Raw genomic sequence first — 23,105 nt, 5'->3', positions numbered from 1 at the left:
CCTATTACTTAATATGTGAATGACAGAACAACATATACAATATAAATCAGAAAAAAACTCACCTCCTTAAGGGAGCGTTTTCCTCAATGTCTTCCAAAGTCTCCAATGAAGATCTCTGGGAAATTAGCCGACGTCTCTCAAGAGAAAAAGAAAGAAAGAAATTAAATTTTTGAAACTTTGGCAAATTGAGAGAGTTTGGAATGGCAACAGCTCAGGATAAAGTGGCAGACATGCTGTTAAAGATGTAAAGTACTAATAAAACAATATTTTATTCAAACTGGTACTCCTAATTCTTCTATTTTAAAAGAGTTATATTTCAACCTATTTTAATATAAAATTATAGTATGTTTTTAAATCTAAGAGGACATTATTTAGAGATAAACCATTCTAGAATGGTCCTACAATCAGATATATCCAAATTATACAGGAATGTTACAGATCTTATAAAAATGTAAGCAGACTGGCTGATAGAAAAAAATAGCATAGTGTTCCTTACTAATGCTCAGGAATCAATAAATTATTTTTAAAAAGTATGCACTAACAGAGATCCTGTTACTTTTGTTTGCCTATGGTCCCAGTAAAATAAGAGTGAACTTTAGTGAATTAGCCATTGCTAATCCTGCTCTTCTTTAAGTCTTATTAAATTTTACATTTAAAAAAAAAATGTTTTAATTTAAACTGTACCTAATCCCAGTTTCTTCCTTGCAATTTCTAACGATTCTAAATTTGAAAAGCAACAAAGACATAACATGCAGCTTATTCCCAAGTACCAAGTACAAAATATGCCAGTCTCAGCTATGTCATAAACTGCTGATGATGTTATGCCAACAGTCAGATTTTTTTGCATAAATTATTCAAGTTTTTATATGGCTGCTATTTCCAATTTGCTCTTTATAGAAGTATTTTGGAGAGACATCCAGAACTGGAAATTAACTGCTCTTCTTTTAATAAAATTTTAGTGAAAAGTGAGGATGTTATTGAAAGGCAATCTAGGATACCCTGGTTCTTGAAAATGATTAAAATGTAGGAAATTTACCCAATATTTTACATAATACAATATTCCTGTACAAAATATTTTCTCTCATTCATACAACTTTGGCTTAATCTTTGCTCAAAGTTGTTTGCTAAGTTTTCTATTTATTCTCTCACACATGCTTTCTTTCCATGATATACAATTCTTATCTCATTCAGCAATCAACTTTCAACTCCCTACTCAAGCAAAACATCCCATAATCCAAGCCTAGCCACTAATTATCTCAAAATCACAAATACAAAGCTAACTTTCTCCCTCCCTTTCATACATTTCTTAAATATTTCCAGAAGATAAAAATTTGGTTTGTACCCATCCTGCCTAAGCTTGATATTTCTGCTTATTTTAACTTCTTGTACCCTTTTGATCAGAATTCTTCCAAACATCACTTCTGTGTCATTTTAACATTCTTTCTTATTATTTTCCTTGTATATAGGGGAACAATAATGGCACCACACAAACTGCCAGGTAGAACTTCAGTCTTCACAAACAATAACCAAGCTGCACAATTCCATTAGTTCAATTTTATGGCATCAAATGGGTGTCAATTCCTAGCAATCACATATATCTTTCTCCAAGGAGATCTGTCACCAACCTGCTCCTCCAAGTCTTCCAATTAATATTCTGTAATTAAGAATATACTCTGCTGCTAGTCATCCTCTTCTTCTCTTTCCTTCTACCTTTCCCAACATTACAGATTTTCAGTAAAGCTTGATCTTTGTAATGAGTCCAAAAATATGCTAATTTGAGCATAGTTATCTGTACCAGTGAGAGCAAATAAAACTGTGGATTAGTTCAATTTATTTATTTAGAAATTTTATATTGCCTCCTATTTGCACATGGCGACTCAAGGCAACTTAAAGAAATAGAAAACATCATGCATAAAAAATAAAACTAATAAAAGAAAATGATCAAATAATAAATTAATAAAATGTTTCATTTGTTTGTTTTCTTGAGTATCCATGGTAACCTCAGGAGCCTTCTCCTAAATCAAAGTCCTATAGCATCATTACACTTTCTATCTTGTTTCTTTCATATCCAACTTTGGTTTCCATAAAATGTTACAGAAGAAACAAGAAATCATTACCTGCACAATTCTGAGACTGAATGCTTTTTTCAATCTATGGCCACTTTGTTGTTCTCCAGATTTGCTGGCATAGTTTCGATATACTTCTTTACTAATTCTTCTGTTCCATATGCTGTATATTTGTAGATATTATATCAATTCCTGCAGCCACTTGGCTTAGCAATGACCAAAGAGGTGATCTAAATTCATGTTCTATTACTAGAGTTTCTTGTGATGATGGAACATCTTCTAAAATATCTTGCATACTAACGTTCCTACTGTATAGAGTTTGGGTATACTCCTTCCATGTTTGATTTTTTAATTAGTTACTATCTGTCCATTAGTATCCTTTAGCATACCAATTTAAGGTTGGAGCCGCCTTTAGAATTGAGATCATGCTTCATTTCTCTTTCCTGTGTCATACAATTCAACCATATTTTTGTCCTTACTCTTTCCAACATTGGCATTTCAGTATCCAATCACAAGCAGCAGAACTTGCTTGCAGGTTCTGATGATTTCAGATTGAATATGACTATAAAACCCATCAACTCCCTCTTCTGCTTCACTGGTTGAGTATAAACTTGGATAACCATCCTATTAACTGGTTGTGTGTGAAATGTATCTAATATTCAATTATTGCTTGTACTGTCAATAAATCCATATTACAATATTTCTCAAGCTATATACCATTTACATTTTGAATCTTATTATTTCTCAATATGCTCAGTGTGCATGGCTCTCTTTCCAACAATATTTCTCACACATTAATATATATAGTAATTCTTTCAATTCAAGTTTTTAATGTATTATTTTCATTCACACAATAATCTAAAAAAATTCTTCCAGCATTCTTAAATGTTTTTTGTTTTCTTGTTTCATTTTTTGAAACAATGCTTCCTCTCAATATTTATTATACAATAGCTTCCTTACAATTCTTTCTTTTAAATTCTTATATCTTTTTATTTTCTTTATTCTCTTTTATTTCATTAATCTACCCGGCAGTCTTCTTTGGCATTTGGTAAGATAATTTTTTACTTCTGTTCTTAGTAATTACCACACCTATTTCCTTATAGCCATTTTTCATTCCTCTATGCATTAATACGTTTTCCAATATTGTTTCTATATAGGGCTTGTACTTTAGATTTCTGCAACTCTTCTACTTACATTCTCCTTTCACTTTTTTCTAATATATCAATTTTTCCCAATATTCACTACTTCCTCCCCCAAATTGATGTAAATAAGTAAATAAATCAACATGTAATGTAAGATTCAATTGCATCCAACATTACAGAATTATAGAATTGTGAAATTTATCTAAGTCAGGGGTATCAAACACAAACTACAATGTGGTTGGATCCGTCTATGGAGCTGTCCTGGAAAATGTAAGGGGTTGCCCCACATCACTTCGGCCTGGTCTACCCAATGTGAAGGGGAAATACGTTAGCAATTTGGGGAGTGTCATCAAGCTGGTCACGCCCACCCAGTTGGCTACACCCAGTGAGTGTTGTCAAGCTGGCCAAGCCCACTCAGTTTGTCACACTCATCCAGTCGACCACACCGGCCCGGGCCCCCAAAGTCAACCACAGCCCTGATGAAATTGAGTTTGACACCCCTGATCTAGGTCAATCTTCTGCAATGTGCAGGGAAAACAATTAAACTATCTTTGAGAGGCGGCTGTCTTAATAGAGATCTGTAGAACTCATCACTCCGTAATTGGCTGATTCCACTGTAGTACTGATTTTATTATTGGAAAGTTTTCCCTTGCGTTTAAACAAGATGTAGATAGCTCTAACCTGTACATGTTATTTTGGTAGTGGTTTGCTCTCCAAGTTTGTTTTCATTAATTCCCAAATGTTTTATTACCAGATTAGGTAACAGAATTCTCACTGATGATGTTACCTAGTCTAATAACGAAACATTTGGGAACTAAATGGAAACAAGCTCGGAGAGCAAACCACTGCCAAAATCTAAAGCCTGAACTACAAGTATTTTTACTGTGCATATTATGATTTTCTTTAGCAATGCAAAATGGTTGCCATTTGATACACTTTCATGTACTTGAACATCGATATCATGCCTCCTTTCAGTCTTCTTTTCACCAGCCTGAACACCCCAAATTCCTGCAACCTATTGACACAGATCATTAAGTCTGTATATTGTCTTTGTTGCCATCCTTTGAGCCTACATAAGTTAAAGCTATAAATTCTGACTTTCTCTGAGTGTGGGTTATACAACCAGTTGACAACTCACCACTAGTCCACAAGTGATAGCTTTCATGTAATTAATTTCAGATGTAACAATTTGCCTTTTATATTGCATTGGAATCTAGATCATCTGACCTGTGTTCCCCTTACTACATATTCCATGCTACAGCCTTAAGCAGAAGAATGAAATAAAGAATTACTTGTTTTCTGTAATACATGAAAAGGCAAGAGATTGTTAAAATGTGTTACAAAAACATAATCTGAATAATTTTTACAAGATAGACATGAAAGTACTGCAGCAAAGAATGGACAAAAACTTCACTATTTACAAGGACATGCCTATAAAGAACGGTCTCTTTCATCTGGACATTTGACATATCATGACAGAGATCATGACCATTCAGTTCTGTAGAACCCAATGAGACCTCAATTATTTGAAAGAAGTATATTTCCTTTGGTAAAATAAATTATTTAATATTTTACTTGCAATTTTAACAGTATTAAAAATTGTGCTATACATACTTGTCCTTAAAAAACAAACACAACTGAACACTGGCAACTGAATAGTGTCAGATTACTTATTTTATCTGGGCACCTATATAAATATCTGTTTCACTTAATGATTTGTAGAGTGCTTAATCAAACAAATCAAACATCTTTAGATGATGCTAACAGTAACTTCAAACTCCTAATTAAACTATGCCTATTTTAGGGAAGTGTTGATTGTTCAGCAATTATTTAAAAACTATACAAAGGTCAAACTGAAGCAGCAGAGTGGAACTGCTTTTATTTTTTCTGTTTTTTTTGTTTTTGCCAATACCCGGCCAAGTTCCTGAATAAGCTACATTGTTTAGGCCTTCCAAAAATATATTTCAGTAATTCTATAAAACCTGTCCAAGAAATGATGCAGAACTGTAAGTAAGTTGACCAGAAATATCAATAGAAAGAGAAAAGAATTTCAAATAAATCATGTGTCTCCACTTAGGCTACAATATTAAAAACAAGATGCAACATGATGGAAGAAGATAAAAAAGATGTGTGAAAGAAAGACTATGAACATTATTTGCTTTTCAAAATATCAGTTTCTTTAAAAAGTGAGTATAGTGTTTATATACTTATCACTAGTACATAAGCCATATATATTCTGGTATACAATAAAATGACTTTTTATTTCATTTAATTATAATGAAGATAATTTGTCCTAAAACAATATGCTAGTAATATAAGAGATAACATTAAGGTATGCGTACCAAGCCAACATTTCATCAAAATGCCAAAACATGCATTGTTATGCCACAAGTTCTGTCCCTTGTTTATTTATATTTGACATTTTGATGCCAACACCCATTAAGATGGAAAAGGGATTACTCTTGTCTATTTTGTTCCAACTGAATCTATTCCACGCAACAGGTCTGAGATGTTTCAACAATTATTCTTTGCTAATATTTCCTGTCAACATCTTTTAACCAGAGGTTTAGAAAGGCCAAAAGATGATTATGTGTGTGTGAGTGTACATCAGCAAATATATGTATGTGTGTGAGAGCGCTGGTAGTCAATTTGCAGAGGCTTATTTTCAGATTATAACCGCCCCAGAAACTAACTGGCACCAAGAGTAATAGAATAAGAGTTGGAAGGGACCTTGGAAGGTTTCTAGACCAACCCCCTGCCCAAGCAGGACACTCTAAACCATTTCAGACAAATGGTTTTCCAGTCTCTTCTTAAAATATCTTTTAAAATTGTATTAAAAGTTTATTTAAAAAATAGTGGCAAGAAAATACCCAATGGCATTACGTTTTTTAAAAAAGGATTAAACTTCAAAAAAGGAAGGAAAAATGGCTAGGTGCATCTAAGATAGCAATTAGGTAGGTGTCAGAGAAAATCTGATTTGGAGAAAACAATAAGACTTGATTTTGAGACAACAAAATAAAATTGAATCTTAATCACATTATATCTAGTTACTGCCTGTGCCTAGAAGTCTGGTCAATTAGATTCCATCCTGCACCCGGAAGGTATTACCACAAACATTGGGTTGGGATTTCATGTTTCCTTACCTTTCTTTCCCCAGTGCCAGCCAATGTTCCCATGAAAGATTCAAAAGCACAGAAGCTTCCAGGTAACTTCTCCTTCACAATTTATTCTAGCAGAAGGGAGTTCTTTACACTCAATAATTTAGTCAACCTACCCGACCAACCTGTTCTAGGAAGCTGACTTCAAAATTTATTGACACTTTTCCTATTATCCATCAAATTAATCCACAGGCCTTATGTCTGAAATCTGCTGTTTCAATGATGATTCGTCTGATATTTTACCAGTTACTTTTTGTTCAAGAGAAACAGCCGTGTCCCTTGCATTCTGCACCTGTTCTCCCCCCCCCCCCAACACTCTTGTTTTGGTGAATGGATAGATGTACTAGATAGAATGAATGCTGGGTTCTACACATAGGAGGGGACCTTCTAGAACAGGGGTCTCCAACTTTGTCTGCTTTAAGACTTGTGGATTTCAACTCCCAGAGTTCCTCAGCCAGCTTTGCTGGCTGAGGGACTTCTTAAAGTGGCCAAGGTTGGAGACCCCCTGATCTAGAATTCACTGGACAGGCTCCCATGAAACATGAGAAGTTGTGGGAAGAGGCAAAGGTACTATACAGTGTCCAACAATTCCATCTGAATCTCACAATATGCCTTGTCCCTATGAATTGCCACTGCTATAGAAAGACAATGACCCCTAGGAGGAAGAAGACTCTTTGCTTCATGCCAGAGTAGACCCTCCAGTGATGGTTGCTTTATAACAGGAAGGGAGGGTGTACCTTCCAGATCTCTCTAGTTTTTTCTGTCATTTTATTTATTATCTATTTATATCCCACATTTAATAATTTTTCTAAATAGTTCAAGGTGGAGAACATACCCATTATTCCTTCCTCTTTCCTACTGTCCTGCAGGAGAAAGGGAGTAGGGATTCTGTGCCCATTTCCTTGGCTGGTATTTGCATTTCGGAGGGGAGATAATTCTGAAGAAGGGTGTGCGTGAAGGAATGTAGACTTGGCCTTGGGAATGAGGAAGGAAACTATGAATTGCTAAGAGGAACTTTCAGAATACTCAGTCCTGAGAAAGCATGAAAAATAAATTTAAAATAACCATGCCCTAGTTTCATTCAGTGTAAGATGGGGCAGAAAGAAATCCTCATAGGCTATGGATTCTCTTAGTTTACCCTATAATAATAAGGAATATTCCTGGAATTCTTGCTGTGCCAGTTTCTTGACCTTGCCTTTTTCAAAGGGTTGAAGACACAACCACAATTTGCCCATCTAATCAAGCAATCATAGAATGTTGAGAAAGTAAGCCTTTCAATACTCCTTCCTCCACCATTTTGTTGAAACAAAATGGAACACTTCTCAGGATGGAACAACAAATAGAATTCTCAAAACTTGAATCCACTTTTTTCCAGGCAAAATTCTACTTCTATGTACTCAAACTTTTACCTAGAACCAGCTCGTATGTGGCTTTATTATTGCTACCGTCAAGCAATTGAAAATCTTTGTCCTATGACACGAATTACCATCGACCACCATTTCTGTCCACCAAGATCTGATATGAATTCATATGTTAGCATCAGCTCTCATTCCCCACCCCAGCTTCTGCAAACCTAGCAGTTTGAAAGCATGCAAATACAAGTAAATAATTGGGTACTGCTGTGACAGGATAGTTACTAGGTTCCATTACTACGTTCCATACTTTTATGCTGGCCACATGATGACAGAAGCATCTGTCAGACAACACACCTGAGAATTGGAGGTGAGCAGTACCCCCTTGAGTTAGTAACAAATGGATAGGGAGACCTTTAAACCTTTATTAGGATCTTAACATGTAACAGTTTTATAAAATACTAGGAATGGGGGGCAGGAAAAAGTAAAATCCCTACACAAACCACACAAATGGTAACTTGTGTTAAATATATCTACTACATAATTACATAAACTGCTAACATAAGCAGAAAAACCAAGGAATTCTAATTATAGTTTTATAGCAGCTTCAGCAAGGTTTGTAAAAACAAGTTATGCATACTTTAATGCAGAAAGTGACTATATTACTTCATTCATAATAGAGGGATAAGGTCTTATGACTATTCAATAAACCTCTTACTCATAATAGAGGGCATAGATCTATCACCAAGCGATTATTCTTTCAATTGAAAATAAAAAAAATTGTAGGAACTTTAGAAGATCACAGAATGAGTAACACTGGTTTAAACAGATTTACCCATTCAGATGTTACCTTTTGCCCACTGTAAATGTGAACGAGTGCATAAATTCTGTGTAATTACAGGTAGATGTGTTTTAATGAAACTGCTTGATGAAAGAAATTAGTTCAGCTCAAAGTGAGTCAGCACACATTGACATGCACACACAAACACAAAAGCTTATTTTCACAGTCAAAGTCCATAAATCTTAAAAGTTCTCAAGATTAAGAAATGCATAACAGATTCACTAATATCTGAATAACGTAATACAAATAGTTCTGCAAGTGTGTTTATAATTATATTGATCAATTTTAAAGCCAAATTTGCAACAAAATCATGCAGTGAGAGTTCAAGTTCTTGCAATGTCATCCATTTCCCTCTATCTTATTTTTCAAGGATTTTTTCCTTACTAACAAATAAGCAGCTGCTATCCCCCTTGCTATTTTGATCCGACTATGTGCCATCATGTTGGTGTTGATTCTTATTGCTTACATAGCCAATAACATTTTCTTAATGCAATTTTAGAAGAAATATTCTCCAATGAAGATATGCAAGCCATAGGTGTATGCCATGCTGATGTTGCAGACCAAAGTAGCAGTGAAATGGGCGTTGGTAGAAGTTACCATGAACGCCCTTTCTATCTATGCTGTGAGAGAGCCCAGGATGGGTTGACTCCTTCCTATGACGTCATTTAGCTGAGTCTGTACTAAGATATAAAAGCCAGCCCCCAAGAGAGACCCCAGCTTTGGCGAAGATACTTGACAGACTGAAAGGTGTCTCTGAAAGCCCAAAATAAATCCAGAAATATGTCTTACCCTCTCCGGATGAATCAAGAGAGAGGCTGGGTTCTCTCACAGCATAGATAGAATGCGCATTAATGGGAATTTCTACCAATGCCCTTCTCTTCCATGCTGCATCTAAAGCCCACGGGACGATGCCAATACAGGAGACCATCTTCCCCAGAAGTTTGGACAGCAGTGACAGGGGGACAATTTGATGTTGCTGGATCTGGCTGATCTCTGCAAGGCTCTTGCCATGAGCTGGGGACAGGAAAACCTGGCACGATGTGGTATCGATGACTGCTCCCAGGTGTTGCAATTTGGTTGTGGGAGAGAGCTGGCTCTTGTTGGTGTTGATGGAAAATCTGTGGCTCTGGAGATTTGCAGATCCCAATGGGCCGCATGGATGGAAGAGGACAGAATCAAAATGTCGTCCAAGTAGCATTGGATCCTCACTGGAATAGAACATAGAGATGCCATCAATGCTGCCAGAACCTTTGTGAAGACCCTTGAAACTGATGAGAGGCCGAAGGGAAGTGCTCGATACTGGTAATGGGTATTCTGATAACAGAAACGGAGAAACTGGCGATGATGAGGCCAAATTGGGATGTGGAGGTAAGCCTCAGTGAGATCAATGGAAGAGAGGAGGTCGCCCTCCTGAATGCTCTCTAAAATAGAATGCGGAGTCTGCATTTTAAATCGCCTGTATTTTACAAATTGGTTGAGAAATTTTAGATCAAGGATGGCTCGCTACCCCTCTGAGGCTTTGGGAACGATGAAAAGGCGAGAGTAAAGCCCACATCCCCGTTGAGAGGGGGGAACAGGTTGAATAGCCCTGATTTCAAGAAGGTGCTGAATGGCCTGATTCATGAGGGCTTGTCTTGAAATGTCCCGAGAGACAGGACAGATCAAAAAAAGTGGGGTGGGGTTAGGAAGTCCAATTGTAACCCTGACATAATAGTGCTGAGCACACAGGCGTCTGTCGTTGACTCCTTCCATTTGGAGGCAAAGAAGGCTAGGCAACCTCTGATGGGTGGGGATTACTTAGAGCGATGGAAAGAACGACCCCCTCCGAAAGGGCCGTTTACCAGGAGAAGGTTGTTGCCTGCCAGATGCTTCTGCCTGTTGGTCTTGGCGTTGGGGGTACAGCCTGTGAGAACGGGGAAAGCAAGATGAGGTCTCCGCTCAGAAGGCAGGAGGGTGATAAGGAGCAGGGCGATAGTCAGCCTTCTTCCCAGAGGAAGAGAGAATTTTACGTTTATCTCTGGTTTCGATGAGATAAGGTTCCAGAGCATTGCCAAAGAGCTTATCGCCTGCGAATGGAAGTGAAGCCAGCTTCCATTTTCAGCGTGACTCCGCCTGCCAATTTCGGAGCCATAAAAGTCTTCTTGCTGCTACAGAAGATGCCATGGCCTTGGCATCTGTAGTGAATTCCCCTGCTGCGATAATCTTATTAAGGTCTTGGTGAGACCGAAGGTCAGAAGCAGGCAATCTATTCTGGAGTTGGCGCAGCCACTGTATGGATGCCCTCGTGAAAAAGGATGCTGCTGTTGAAGCCCGAACAGCCCAAGCTTGAGGGTCTGTTCGGAGCGTTTATCATCGGGTTTCAGGATATCTTCTGGCTCCATGGGAGTGCCAGAAGATGAGAACGAGGCCAGAACGGGAATGTCAACAGAAGGCACTGCCAGGCATTGTCCAGAGCTGCGCAGACATTGTAGAAACGCTTATCCAGAGAAGATGGGGAGAACCTGCCAAAGGAGAAGCGCACTGTTCCTTGACCATGTCCAGGAACAAAATGGAAGAAGGCAAAACCTCTGCATGTACTACAGGCTTGGAGAAGAGCGAATCCCCTTGGCTAGAGGGATTTCCTTGTGGCTCGGAAGCCACTTCCTCTGGCGACAGCTTGGCAGTGACCAAGGCCTTGCTGAATAATGGCCTGAGGAGAGTAGGTTTGAAGACCAATGCAGAGGATGTCTGCTCTGGGCGAGAATCCGCTTCCTCTGAAAGATTTTGGTCAAAAATCTCACCCTCTTCACACTCTGAATGAGAAGAATAACTGTGTTCAGATGGTGAAGGCCTTCCTTCCTCATCAACCTCCTCCCATTCTGGTAGAGAAGAATGGACCCCGAGGTCCTGGGTTGTGCTCTTATCAGTTTGCTGATCATTTTTACGATCGCTCAAAACTGGAGGTGTGGGGGAGGTCTGCAGACGCTGCCCAGCTTGCCTGCACAGAGCTCTGGTAATGCTGCTCCCAACGTTGCAGGAGAGCCCTGCTCTCCTGAAAGAGCAGCTGCCCTGGGAGCTGCTTGAAGCGAGGAAAAAGTACTGAAGATCACTGGTGAGTGCTATCTAACAGAATGCTTTCAGAGACACAGCTACTGACTGAAAGAAGCTGAGTCAAAAGCTGGGGTCTCTCCTGGGGGCTGGCTTTTATATCTTAGTACAGACTCAGCTAAATGATGTCATAGAAAGGAGTCAACCCATCCTGGGCTCTCGATACAGCATGGAGGAGAATGCAAAACTGCGGACCCCGCAAAAAACAGGATTCTCCAATCTCTCTCATACATCATTGTCTCTTCTAAGATGGTGCCTTATGCAATATCTGCAAGTAGTGATCTACACAAATCCCTGATCAAATCTGATCAATATAACAAATGCAGCAGATAAACAAGTTTCTGAAATCACATTAATAATCAGAGACAAAGTTGTACTTACTTTTAAGTTTCTTCAAATACAGTACAGCTTCATTGATAAGACTTCAAAAAATAATTACATCAAGTTACCAAATAATAAATCAGGCCACATCAGTGGTGGTATTCAGCCAGTTCGCACCAGTTCAAGCAAACCAGTAGCAAGGATTTGGGGTGGCCGAACCGGTATTAAGTTGTGGCTGGCCATGCCCCCTGACCTGGTCACCCGGTCACTGCTGGCCCACTTGCCCTGCCCAACCAATGCTCGGTCACCCCGCCCACCCGACGCTCACCCCTTAAGGTATTTCTCTTTTTTCTCCCCCAACAATCAGCTGTTCATACAATCAGCTGTGCCAGGATTCCCCATGCTGAGGCCCAGGAAGGCAAAAAATGGAGGAGGCACACGTAAAATAATTTGAATCCCACCACTGGGCATATCATTTAGTTTTAGGGAATTGTGCCCTGCATGTATTGGAATTTGGTTGAACAAACGAAACTACAAGACACTCAAGTCAACAGTAGTTCCTAATCTATAAGTCTGTATGTACGTACCGGTATGTACGGTGTATGTGTATACCATACAAACATAAATTATGCAATCTATAATTTATAATCTACAAACTATTCCATAGTTTCAAAGTATATCACATGAAAACATGCAGTAGCCAAAATAAACAAATACATCATTTCTACTTTCTACTGGCATAACTGGTTATACCAGAAGGCTTTTTCCAGGTGGAGAAGCTGTTCTATATTCAATTAATTTCTTCTATATGTAATCAGAAATGTGGAAGATTCATGTGAAGTAATAATTAAATTGTATCCTTTTTTTCATTTTGGAAAAATGCTTTGAAGCTGAATTCTAACCATATTTGGTCAGAAATTATATCATAGTAAATGCAGCAAGTATATTATTACCAAAATGAGATAGCTCATAAATAAAACAGCACAAAATGACATCACACTGCATGGAAAATAAATAAAGATTAGATGCAAAGAAGATAACTTCCACAGATACCGCATTCAAGTTTCTTACTCTTAAGGCTCATTTCAGTTTCTTTACTTTGAAAAGTAGAGTGAAAATGATGCATATAAAGACACTAAAAAAGAACATGTTGTCCTCCAGATTTCACAAGTCAAATTGTACATTTTATGTTACTGCAACTAGTATTTAGCAGATAATTTGTAAAAACATACACTACTACTTATTTGGATGTAAAATAGATACTACCAGAAAAATGAATATAATGGCAATGATATAATGTGGACATGAAACTCATAAATTCCCCCTTATAATGACTAGACTAGCAAAGAAAATATAATAGTTTTAAAATATGGTTTGGCATTTGTTGAAAAATATGTAACACCATTTCTTAGCATCATGGAAAATTCCCAGGAGAACTGAGATGGAGAAAATCTCATTTATATATGAGTTTTATATTCTGTCTGTCATTGGATTAATAATTTGAATACTATTTCACATTTAATTGATGTAGTATATTTTACAGAAGGGAAAACACCTGACATTTAATTCAGTTGATCATGTAGTTCAAAGGGCAAAAATTGCTTATTTCTATGGTATATTTCCATAAAATTAATTAGAATCATAATGATACAGTTAAAATAACTAGAGGAAGTAGGATTCAATTAATTAAACATTCAAAAGACACATATACTGCGATTTCTGCAAAGCTAGTGAAGGATGAATGGATGGATGAGCTTTATAGTGAGATGTCACCATGATTCTGCTTCCTCTCATCTGGTGCTTTTCACTTATCTTGGATCACAATTTCCCATCAGTGGAAATGTTTTATCTTTGGCAAGCAACTAATGGTAAAGTATACATTGGCTTGTCACATAATATCACTATGCATAAGTTAAAACAGCACACTTAAACTAGACTCAAATTAAATATTCGAAGCAGAGAAAATACAGCATATAATAGTGAATTGCACCCATTGTATAATGGTAAAGGTACAAGGTAAATGGTACAAGGTTTATCTCTGGGTAAACCCAGAGGATTATTTCATACAAGGAGAGAATATGAATCTTTTAAGTAATAAATAAAATCATTATCAAGGCTTTAAACTAAATGCCAAATGACTGCCAGGGCCTTATTATAAATATACAAAATAAATCTGGAAGGACTTATTAGCTGTCTTTACACAACATGCTAAATCCAGATTAAGAAGATGCAATGCTTGTTTTGACGAAACATGTTATACCCAACAAATAAACCATATTATGCATTAGTATATACACCTTGTTTTCCAAAACAATGGCTCGGTTCCAAAACACAATGAAGCAAAAATTATTCAATCTTATTTTAATTTGGTATGAGCATGAATTTAGCTCTATTTTGTTTGAAAAAGGATGAGATAATTAAAGCCTTTAAGCTCCAAAAGACATGCTTCAAATAAAGAAAAACAAGATAGAATTGGTAATATGGAAACAGTAGGATATAACAAATAAATGTTAAATTTGGACTAGGGAAATTAAACTTATGTGCTATTATTAACATGATTTTGGTGGGTGAAGACTATCCCATGCTTTCTCTTTCATCTTAGAGGGGTTTTGTTGTAAATGCTATATTCTTGAAAGAAAGATGAAAATTATTGTGATAACAATTATTTCACATTAACCAATACATTTATTAAACTTTTTTCATGCTGTGCAGCCCATAGCCTACCACTCATATATTATAATAACTGCCTTGCCCCTAGAATCTGGTCACAACCGTGAAAGTTTGGGGCAATAATGTCTAATCCTGTTTTTTAAACCCATGTTTTTCCTTTAGAAGTAGTATTATTTACATGGATATATTTTCCCATCAATAAATTATGTTTTTCCATGGGAGAAAGAGTCAGTTTGGTGTAGTGGCAAGGGAATAGTAGCAATGGCAAACCAATTCCTAAAAACGTTGCCAAGAAAATTGCAGTTACTTGTCTGGGCAGCCATCAGAAGTTAACACTGGCAAACAGGGACGGAAAAAAGGAGAGAAACCTAATATAAATGTATAAATTCTTATCCAAGCAATCACACATTGTAGCAAATAAATACACATTTACCTTTATAAACATATATCTTGATTCTGTCATGCACTCTTTTTATCCTAAGCAGATCAACAAGACTACTTAATATCCTGGGGCAGATACAAACCTGAGGTTTCAACTGCAGCAACCAAATGCTTGTCTTCTGCTAATTATTTTTGTTAAGATCTAAATCAAGTTTAAAGCAGTTAGGGGGAAAGACTTACAGGTTGTTGCTCTTACTTAATTCACTGATCACTGCTTAGAAGACTTTCTTTAATGTTTTAAAACAGGTTAAGATAAAGATGCTTTGAATAAATTCAGCTCTTGGACATGGCATTTGTGTAAGTTTCTTCACATTGTTCCATTTCCACTTCCAAGTTTACTCAATCTTCTGAAGTTTTTTTTCTTGATTCCCTTGTCCAGCTAACAGGCTTAGAATTCCCAAATGGTCCTTGATCAAGACAATCAGGGCCATCCCAGCCTAGCTTCCAAGATAAATAGAACGTTTTCTGTTTAAATCAGGATTCTCAACTGTGGCAGAAATGTGGACTTCAACTCCCAGAATTCCCCAGCCATCATGGTTGAGAAACACTGCTTTAAACAAATCGGCTGTAGCAGCTTCCCATTAAATAAAGATCAATGCTAAAAACAACAGAGTGCAAGTGATCGGGTGATGCATCCACTCATAAATAATGCATGATAACAGCAGAGAATAAATGAAGGGATTAAGATTTCAAATACTAGGATCAACACTCCCCCAAAACATGCAAGATTAGATATGACTGTTATTTTAATTGGCAGTCTACCAGTTTGAACTTCAGAAAGGTAATGGAGATTTGCTTCTCATTAATTTTGCTATATGATTTCATGAAATGATGCCATTAAAAATGAAAATTACTGACACCCCCCCCCCCCATGTAACATGCTAAACCCACTATGGCAGTTTACAAGTAGCATTCAAAGAGAAAAGGGAAGGGGAAGAGTAAATGAAATTTTCCTAGCTACTTCTTTGCATCAATAAGAGTTGAGCAGCCTGATTTCTTCCCTCACAGAAGTACGATTTGTCATTAAACTTAACAACTAGAACAGAAAAGGATGAACTGATCAAGGTGCAGCAATAGCTTTACATTTTATTGGATAGTTTGATTACTGTATGTAATCAGTATTGATAACATTTAAGTGCTATTCTAAATGTTGCAGGTAGTCTTTGACTTACAAACTTTTGTTTAGTGACCTATGACCCCTGATGTTACAGCAGCACTGAAAAAAAAAGAGTTATGAGTATTTTTCACTTATGACCTTATGGTCAGTTGATCAAAATTCAGGTATTTATGACAGTTGCACTGTTGGGGGGCGTGGGTCATGTGATCGCCATTTGTAACTTTCCCAACTGGCTTCCAACAAGCAAAACCAAAGGGAGAAACGCAGATTTGCTTAACAACTGCACGATTCACTTAACAACTGCAGTGATTTGCTAAACAATTGTGGCAAAAAGGTTACAAAATGGGGCACAACACACTTAATTGCCTTGCTTAGTAACAGAAATTTTGGGTTCAACTATTATATGTGAAGGATTATCTGTACCGAGTAGTAATTTCAGAGGCTGAAATGCAATTGGGAAAAAGCGACCTCTCCATTACCCTAAAAAGCAGGTTTAGAAATTATTGCCCCAAACTTTCACAATAAGAAAATGACATAAGTCCTGATTTCAAGACTAGTGCCAAGATTTGGTTAGTTGTCTTCAAAACACTACTGAAATTCATCATACGCATCTTAGTTATGAACAGAGACTGCAATCCTCTTGGTTACAGTACAGAAGGGGTTGCCACTGCGTTCTTCTAAGGTGTTCTAACTCCTTAGTTTGTTTTTTACCTTTTGAGATTTCTTAAATCTCTCATCCAGCTACTAACCAACCCCTACTCATTTTAGCTTGAGCCCAGACAGGTGCAACAAGTCACCTGTGGACAAGGATATTGCATTAGACTTCTGATTTAACTTACAGATATGTACTGGTGGAAAAATCAAATAAGTGCAAAAGTGTCAATGCATTGGAACACCTAATCCCCTTACATGATATTTGCATATGACCCCCTTTCACCACATTTTCATTGTTCAGTTCAAATCCCTTTTGCTAAATGTTAAAGCCTCAAAGTACATAAATTTCTCTGAACAGGAAGAACATATTTATTTCTCACCGTGTTAAATTTGACTCCTCTACCCGTACACACACATGGAGACTAAGTGGAAACAATTTGGAGACGCCTCAAACCCTGTCAATTCTCATGGCGGTTGTTCAAAGCCTTTTTGGAATTAAGTGGCATATAAATTGCAGTAATAAATACATAACCGGTCAAAATTGAGAACTGGCTATAGCGCTTAACTGTTATCAGCCCTGGAACACCTTAAATATTCTTAAAGAGAGGTATACCCTTGAGCATGTGCAGATTGACACAAAACTCAAGTCTCCATATCTCAGACATTACCAAAAGAGCTTCAAGGTTAGATTTAAACCTGGTTTGTTTTCTTTTGTGTGTTCCCCCCCCCCCTCTTGAAGAAAAGTAGACACCCACACGCATTCGAGGCCCTTCTGGATGCCACTTACCTGGACCTCTGCAGCTCAAAAGCGCTGGCGCCCACCGGGCCTTGCTCGAGGCAGCAATAGTTCTGTGGGGCGGTTCTGGCGAAGGAGACCGGCAGGATTCCCTGAGTGAAAGAGTTGAGGCGACCCCTTGCACACGGAGTTCCAGAGGAGCCCGGGAGGGCGGCGGCGGCGGCGGCGATGGGCACCTGCACGCTAGCAAAGGCATCTTCGTCCTCGTCCTCCTCCGGCTCGTCGTCTTCGCCCTGCTGCGGCTGGCCAGCCGCTCCCAGGGGGCTCATGAGCTTGACGTTGCTGCCGCTGCCGCTGCCACCACAGGCGCTAGCATAAGCTCCGAACTGCTGCGGGGCGGGCGGCTGGAAAGCGGTCAGGTTGCCCCGACGAATCCGAGTGGTGGTGGTGGTGGTGCTGCTGCTGCTGCTTCTGATACCGCAGGCTGCAGCAGAAGCAGTCTTTGCAGCGGCTGCCGCGCCGACGTCGCTCTCCTCGCCGCCCTCCTCGCCCTGCAACACCGGCCGCCCGTCCAGTGAGATATTCGTTAGGAAGGAGAGAGCAGCCTGCCTCCGCCGCGGGTCCATGCGCGGCGGCTTCCTTAAACAGGGCTCCAGCTGCTGGTGGAATGTGCTGCCGTCGCCGCTGCTGGCACCGCCGGGGCTGCTGCTGCTGCTGGTGGAGGTGGTGGCGGCGGCGGCGGCGGCAGGAGGAGCCGCCGCCGCTGCCGCCGCCATTGTCTGTGGCGCTCGCTCGCCCGCCCGTCCACCCTCTGTCCCTCCCTCGGAGCGGCCAAGAATGAGACTTCGAGCGGCAGGCGCGACCTCCCCGGCGGCGAGCGGAGGGTTAGCAGCAAGCTGGGGCGAGGCGAGGGAGCGCCAGCCGCTCGAAGCAGGGGACTTTTGGCTTGCATGGCATGTCTTCCCCCTCCCTCCCGGCTGCCTGCATGGATAGAGCGCCCGAGTTATGCACCCCCACCTCTCCCCTTCCTTTCCTCCCCTCCTCTGGCTCCTGCCTTTCTTCTTTCCTTGGCCAAAGTTATTAGCATTTATAGGTGCACTCGGCCCGCCGAGCGCTCGGCGCAAAAACACGGCAATCACGTGTGGGAAATAGCTGGGAAGAAAAACAAAAGCTCGGGCCAGGAGGAGGAGGAGGAGGATAAAGAGGGAGGAGGAAGGAGAAATGGTGGGGGAGGGAGAGGAGGAGGAGGAAGAAGAGGAGGAAACTAGGTTTAAGGAAGCTCGTCCAGTGTTTTTTCTTCCTTTTACTCCCACCCCTCCCCGCATCTGCTTAGTGGGAGGGGAAGCGAGGAAAGTGGAGTTCCGCTTGTGTTGCACAGCACATGGTCGTGAGGCGTTTACATAAATTGGGCCAGCTCCTATAAGTTGATGGGATCTAAAAATTGGTGGATCCCATTCTGGTTCTTGGTCGGTATTTAACAACTGTGACCTTCCAGGTCATTGTGAACATAACGCGTTTTACTTTTTCCCGTCTGAGCCAGTTAAACGTGTCTTCCACTCCCGATTTCACCATGAAACCAGGCTGACTGAAGTTCTCCCTGCACCCCACCCCCGGTTTTGAAATTATTTTCCTTGTTATTCGTGAGGGATATCTTTAGAATAAAATATGTCCATTAAAGACTCCAGATGCACTCTGGTTTCTCTGTGAGCCCTTCAATTGTGTTGGACTTAAACTGATAGCAATTAGTTCCTGGAAATTATGGGAACTTCAAGGCCAATCCAGATGAAGGGCACCCATGCAGGGAAAGTGGCTTGGATCAAAAGGATGGAACACTTCTGAATACTTGTGAGTTTGATTTCCCTCCAGTTATATTAAATGTGTAGAACAAATTAGTCTTAAGCATAGAACACTTCAAAATAATTTCCAGAAATGCAACTGCCATAGAGTAATAAGACACCTTGTATTTGCATTTTATAAATAGGAAAAGTGAACACAATTTTCAAATAGAAAATGAGCAAATTATTTTGCAAGCATTTCCTCCTAGTTGTATCAATGAGGTGTATAATGTATTATATGCAGTTAGAAAAATCCAACATTGACCCTTTTGTTTTCCAATCATTATACTGATTTAGCAAATAAGAAAGTCATATGTTTTGCAGGTAGGAAATGAGACCAGCCATCTGACTCACTAAGACTGCTTCATATACTTTCTTGTAGGGCATGTGGATTCCTCTTGAAAAGATGATCATAGAGATATCACTTGATGCCTTTATCATTACGGGCCTTTGGTATACATGGCAAATTATTGCATGGTTAAGAGAATACGTGGTGATGTAATGCTAAGTCCGTTATAAAAGAACCAACTCACGATATAAAATATTTATTTCACTTGTCTTACATCCTCACCAATCATGTTTCAATTTCTTTCAGACTGAGGGAGGGTGTTGGCAGTTCTAGGCAAACTGCACATGTGTGGTAGCTTATTGTGTGCTTTACAAATTCCCACTTGCTTCTCTTCTGCCTCCTACACACTCCAGCAGATAGCTTTTTAGGTAATGAATTAAGTTCTAAACAAAAATGCATACTGTGCTATTGCACATTCAAGATATCTAGGGTGAGCGTTTGGTGTTTAGCATACATAAAAAAAACTATCTATACTTTGACCTCCAGTCTTTTAAAAAACATTTCTGCTGTATAAAATCAAATGGTAAAACTGATTCAGTTCGTGAGAAATGACTGATTTTGCCTTGTGCTGATCATGGATTCTTACTCTCAGATAACAAGCTATTATAAAGCTACTGATTGCTAATAAGACTTTGTACATTCTCCTCATCCACATGTCATCATAACCACAGGCTTTGTGTCCATTAGTTTCTCACTTCTCCAAAATGCTTCTGTTGCCATCACAACAGTCCACAGCTATAACTGTTTCTAGCTGAGTCTGAACAGCAATAATAGCTACCTGAAATGATTTGTGAACTTAATAGTTAAGCCTTTGCTGTTGCTTTGCCACACTTCTAATGTTTTTGATGATTTCACAATATCTTTTGGATAAAAATGCATATACTTAATATTCATGATTATAATACATATTTGTATTCTGACAAATGATAATCTTTTTAATCAGAAATAACATCTCCATAGTGTGGTCTTAGGAGCAAAATAATATGCATCTGCAGCTCAACTGGCATATTTAAAATTATTCATTTACGTGTCATATCTGTCTAGGAAATTCAAAATAATGCTTCGGGTTAATAATGAAGCTAATAACTGAGCTGCTCTAAAATCTTAATATGCAAGGAAGTCTGAGTAAATATAATACTAAAATTGTTAAGAAAGAAGATATACATAGAACCTATTGACTCTGAAAAAGAAAGAACTCTTTAGATCAGGGGTCTCTAACCTTGGCAACTTTAAGCCTGGTAGAGTTCTGGGAGTTGAAGTCTGCCAAGATTGGAGACGCCTGCTTTAGATGCCTGTCTTTGATCATTAAAATTCCATAGTTGATCACATTCAATCTTTTTTTCTCCAGAAAAAGCTTTGTGGAAAAGGTGGAGAGATGCTAACAATCAGTAAATGGTCTTGATCTAAATACAGCTCTTCTATTTCAGGGTAAGACAGCTTTCTATCCAAAAATGAGTAGGAGAAAATTATTTCATCGCATAAATGGTACTAGCTCGTAAGTACATGATTTTTCATTTGCAAAGCTGCAAAGAAGCCTTTGAATTACCTTTATAAACTTCACTGACGGGGGTTAACAATAACCATAAGGAAATACTTAAATACTCTCATTATTTCTTTAAATGGGTTGTTGTTGTTGTTAGTTACAGAGTCGTGTCCAACCCATCGCAACCCCATGGACAACGTTCTCCAGGCCTTCCTGTCCTCTACCATCTTCCGGAGTCCATTTAAGCTCACGCCAGCTGCTTCAATGACTCTATCCAGCCACCTCATTCTCTGTCATCCCCTTCTTTTTTGGCGCTCAATTTTTCCCAGCATTAGGCTCTTCTCCAATAAGACAGTCCTTCCTTCACATTAGGTGGCCAAAGTATTTGAGTTTCACCTTCAGGTTCTGGCCTTCTAAAGAGCAGTCAGGGTTGATCTTCTTTAGGACTGACCGGTTTGATCACCTTGCAGTCCAAGAGACTCGCAGGAGTTCAAAGGCCTCAATTCTTAGGCGCTTAGCCTTTCTTATGGTCCAGCTTTCACAGCCATACATTGCAACTGTAAACAAATGTAAAGCCCATTAAAAACAGCTGTGGTTATTTTATCTAGAATGTATCTGGATGAATAACCGCAATCTATTGCATGAGTATAAATGGAATCAGAGGCAGCCATTCTTATTCAGGAAGATAATTCCACAAATGGGGAGGGGGCAGGAAGCCCAGACGGACAGACACAGCAGGGATAGCAGTAACTCTACTATGAGTTGACTCCATGAAAAGAATCCTGTGTAGGGCTAAGCTGATGAAATTAATCCAAAAGATCAACAGTGATGTTTATGGGAGATTTTAAGTCTTTGAGACTTAAGTTTTGAATTTTGCCTTTAGCTCTAGGCGCCAATGCAATTAAGGACTGGTGGGATGAAATCTCATATAGCAGCCCCATTTATATTGTCATGACCTAGGAAACAGACAGTGACTGAATGTGAAGAAGCTGTTCCAACAGGACTTGTGGAATGTCGACCTCAGGAGATACAAATTCAATCATATGAGACAAATCAAATAAAGACACTATCTGAGTAGCTGGAGAAGTCAGGTGAGGGTGACGCTATAAGGTCTATCAGCCCCCACAACCAGCAAGCAGAAGGAAATGGAACAGACTTTTCTATGAAGTTCCTTGACAAGCACCAAATGCATCTCTTGTTTAGAGGCAGCCCTTGGAAGCAACTATCTAACCTTTAGCTTTTTGGGTGATACTTGTATGTAAATTCTGCTCATGAAATTCTGACCTTGATCTTGGATCTCTGGACTGGATTTGGATTCTCTGTGTGCTGCCGTTAAAGAATCTTTTTTCAGAGATTCTCTATTCGTTATCTGCTGTTATTTTTGGGCCTTGAGTAAACTACTATTTCCTATAGCAGCTGTTTGAGTGAGTGTTTAATTGGAACCAGGAGCAGGACAATTATCAACCAAGCTGCTCTTCCACTGTTATAAGATCTTATCATTAGAAAGTTTTTCTATTTTATGCATGAAATGTATCAACTTATTATGTATGAAATATATCAAAAATCTTCATGACAAAACTAGAAATGTCATCATGACAGCTCATGTAAGATAGTTGTTCTTCAAGGTTGCAGTCTGCCTTTAAAGAACTGCACTCATATACACACTCCCTGTTGCATCATCCAAATCTTACATAAATAACTGATGAAACCTTGGACAAAAATACTCTGTATAGAACATACTACTGAATGAATGCCTTATTGTTCTTTGGAGGACAGATTTTTCTATTACATTAGGCACAATGAAAATAATTATAGAAAGCTTACCCTACAAGACAGTTATTAAAATTATTGTC

General features: G+C 38.9%; 1 protein-coding gene and 1 long non-coding RNA gene across 4 annotated transcripts in view; one reads left to right on the top strand and one right to left on the bottom strand.

The window, feature by feature from the left end:
- The window catches only part of CABLES1 (Cdk5 and Abl enzyme substrate 1), a 52,207-nt gene extending 32,945 nt beyond the window's left edge, over positions 1–19,262 (bottom strand). For both annotated transcript variants that reach the window (XM_026699302.2, XM_026699303.2), the window contains exons 1-2: positions 17,637–19,262; positions 63–134 (exon numbers count right to left, since the gene is read on the bottom strand). In XM_026699302.2, the coding sequence (XP_026555087.2) occupies positions 63–134; positions 17,637–18,910 (1,346 nt within the window). In that variant the 5' untranslated portion in view covers positions 18,911–19,262. The remainder of the gene's footprint in view (positions 1–62; positions 135–17,636) is intronic.
- LOC148126365 (uncharacterized) lies at positions 19,262–22,664 on the top strand. 2 transcript variants are annotated; one of them, XR_015743181.1, is made up of 3 exons: positions 19,262–19,430; positions 21,118–21,197; positions 22,136–22,664. It is a non-coding gene; the product is annotated as an uncharacterized LOC148126365 (long non-coding RNA). The 2 variants fall into 2 exon arrangements; XR_015743180.1 differs by having other exon boundaries at positions 21,118–21,264.
- The last annotated feature ends 441 nt before the right edge of the window (positions 22,665–23,105 follow it).

Source organism: Pseudonaja textilis, chromosome 3, assembly GCF_049901715.1.
Source record: "Pseudonaja textilis isolate UNSWEBS1 chromosome 3, rPseTex1.2, whole genome shotgun sequence".
In the NCBI taxonomy this organism is placed as follows: Eukaryota; Metazoa; Chordata; class Lepidosauria; order Squamata; family Elapidae; genus Pseudonaja; species Pseudonaja textilis.
Note: the sequence above shows the minus strand (reverse complement) of the source record. Positions and strands in the feature narration are given on the sequence as shown.